The sequence below is a fragment of the Clupea harengus genome, chromosome 23 (genome assembly GCF_900700415.2).
Source record: "Clupea harengus chromosome 23, Ch_v2.0.2, whole genome shotgun sequence".
Classification (NCBI taxonomy): domain Eukaryota; kingdom Metazoa; phylum Chordata; class Actinopteri; order Clupeiformes; family Clupeidae; genus Clupea; species Clupea harengus.
Window position 1 is genome coordinate 24,651,362 of NC_045174.1, and position 2,592 is coordinate 24,653,953.

General features: G+C 44.4%; 1 protein-coding gene across 1 annotated transcript in view; it reads left to right on the forward strand.

The window, feature by feature from the left end:
* Window positions 1–1,710, forward strand: part of nlk1 (nemo-like kinase, type 1) — a gene marked incomplete at its 3' end in the record, with an annotated part of 8,245 nt that extends 6,535 nt beyond the window's left edge. The window contains exon 7 of the mRNA XM_031560589.2: window positions 1,615–1,710. Within this exon, the coding sequence (XP_031416449.1) occupies window positions 1,615–1,710 (96 nt within the window). The remainder of the gene's footprint in view (window positions 1–1,614) is intronic.
* Window positions 1,711–2,592: the final 882 nt, after the last annotated feature.

Consider the following 2,592-nt stretch of genomic DNA (forward strand, 5'->3'; position numbering starts at 1 on the left):
CCAGTGTTAATTTTGGCAGCTATTTTAGATTTAGTCTCAGTCTTAGTCTTTAGACGAAAATGCATATTAGTTTTAGTCACTTTTAGTCATTTTTGTCCTGCTTAGTTTTAGTCTAGTTTTAGTCGACGAAGTCTCATTACATTTTAGTCTAGTTTTAGTCACATTAAAAAGTCCATCTTATAGCCACATTAAACTCCTTTCCTTCCCTTCTCAGGCCCAGGGACCCCTTGTGTTGTGTCTACAACTGCATAATAGTCTAGCTTGCAGTACTTAAATTGTGGATGCAATTAGTCTCTAAGATACAGATCTCCTACAGCTGAATTCCAATTAATTCAATGTAAATGATAACTTTAAGGCAATACTTAATTAAGCGTATTATCATTAAAATATAAGAGAATATCAAGTCTAGATTTTGAAGATTCAAATGATCTGATAACACAATACAACTACTATGCCTACCTGGCCTTAGAGTTAGGCTACCACATATCCTCCATATGAATTGCTGTGCAATCTGATAACCAACCGATTTAGCTAGACGGATAGTTTTGACAGTTGAAAGTGGTGCCAATGATAAGTCCTATAGTCCATTCTGCAATGAGTTTACTAGCCAGCTATCGATAGCTAGTATAACTTAGCTATGCTACCTCATAGTTAGCTAACGTTAGCTAGCTAAACGTTTTGGAACTCATTTGCCAAGCCAAACGGGAGGTTTCAATCGAAAATTATTAGCTAGCTATCCAAGCTGACACAACCTTTACACTCGACTGCCCCTTTGAAGTTAACTTAACGTTGGCTAATATATTCTAATAACTAGTTAACATTAGCTAATTATCATTGACCGTTACTAGCTAATTTACCTTGGCATAAATGGCAGGGTTGTATTGTGCGCTTTCAGGTGCCTCTTGTTGTGTTCTTCCCACCTATTTTGAAGCCACAAGGTTTCTCTCCCGTTATTGCGGTGCATTGTGTTTTATTTTCTGTCAAGTTATAATTTAAGACTGTCCAGATATCTATTCTTATTTTTCTTCCAGTACCGAGTGCTTGAACTTCAGCCATCATAACGTCTGTTAGGGCGTCACTTGCATGTCTGTCTGGGGGCAGCTCAGGGAGTGGAGGAGGGATAGATACAGGACCGGGCAACATTCAACCAATGATGTGCATACAATTTTAGAAAAAAATTATTATTGTGATTTAGTCAACCACCAACATTTTCGTCTCGTCTCGTCTCGTCAACGAGAGTTAAAATAGATTTAGTCATAGTTTTTATTTATAAAGATCCGTTTTCGTCACGTCTTAGTCTCGTTTTAGTCACGGGAAAAAGGTCGTTAACGCATATTTTTCGTCATAGTTTTCGTCAACGAAATTAACACTGACACATTCACACTCGCACACACACACACTAACACACACACACACTCACACATATACACATCTATAAGGCATCAGCATTCTTAAATACATCTACATTCAAGTGCATCTGTGTGTGTGTGTGATTCTTTTTAAAGTGTCTGTGTCTGTGTCTGTGTGTGTCTGTGTGTGTGTGTGTGTGTGTGTGTGTGTGTGTGTGTGTGTGTGTGTGTGTGTGTGTGTGTGTGTGTGTGTTTCTCCCCACAGTTGGACCTCATCACTGACCTGCTGGGGACTCCGCCCCTTTCTGCCATGGCAACAGCCTGTGAGGGAGCAAGAGCACACATCCTTAGAGGCCCTCACAAACCGGTAACACACACACACACACACACACACACACACACCACTCTCAAACACACACACACACACACACCACTCTCAAACACACACACACACACACACACACACACACACACACCACTCTCATACACACCACTCTCATACACACCAATCTCATCCACACACACACACACCACACACCACACACACACACACCACTCTCATCCACACACACACACACCACTCTCATTCACACACACACACACACCATTCTCATTCACACACACACACACCACTCTCATCCACACACACACACACACACACACACACACACACACACCTACCTAACATATTCACAAACACCAAAATAAGACAAATAACAATGAAACAGAACAGCAATGATTAATACCATGCATCTTCCCTCTCCCCCCTCCCTCTCTCTCTCTCTCTCTCTCCCCCTCTCTCCCTCTCTCTCTCTCTCTCTCTCTCCCTCTCTCCCCTCCCTCTCCCCCCCCTCCTCCCTCTCTCTCTCTCTCTCTCCATCTCTCTCTCCCCTCCCTCTCTCCCTCCATCTCTCTCTCTCTCTCTCTCTCTCTCTCCCCCCTCTCTCTCTCTCTCTCTCCCCCCTCTCTTCCCTCTCTCCTCTCTCTCTCCCCTCCTCCCTCTCCCTCTCCCCCTCTCTCTCCCCTCTCTCCCTCTCTCCCCTCTCCCCTCTCCTCTCTCCTCTCCCTCTCCCCTCTCTCTCTCTCCCCCTCTTCCTCTCTCTCCTCTCTCACTCTCTCTCTCTCTCTCTCTCTCTTCTTCTCTCTCTCTCTCCCCTCTCTCTCTCTCTCTCCCCCCCTTCTCTCTCTCTCTCTCTCTCTCCCCCCCCTCTCTCTCTCTCCCTCCCCCCCCTCTCTCTTCTCT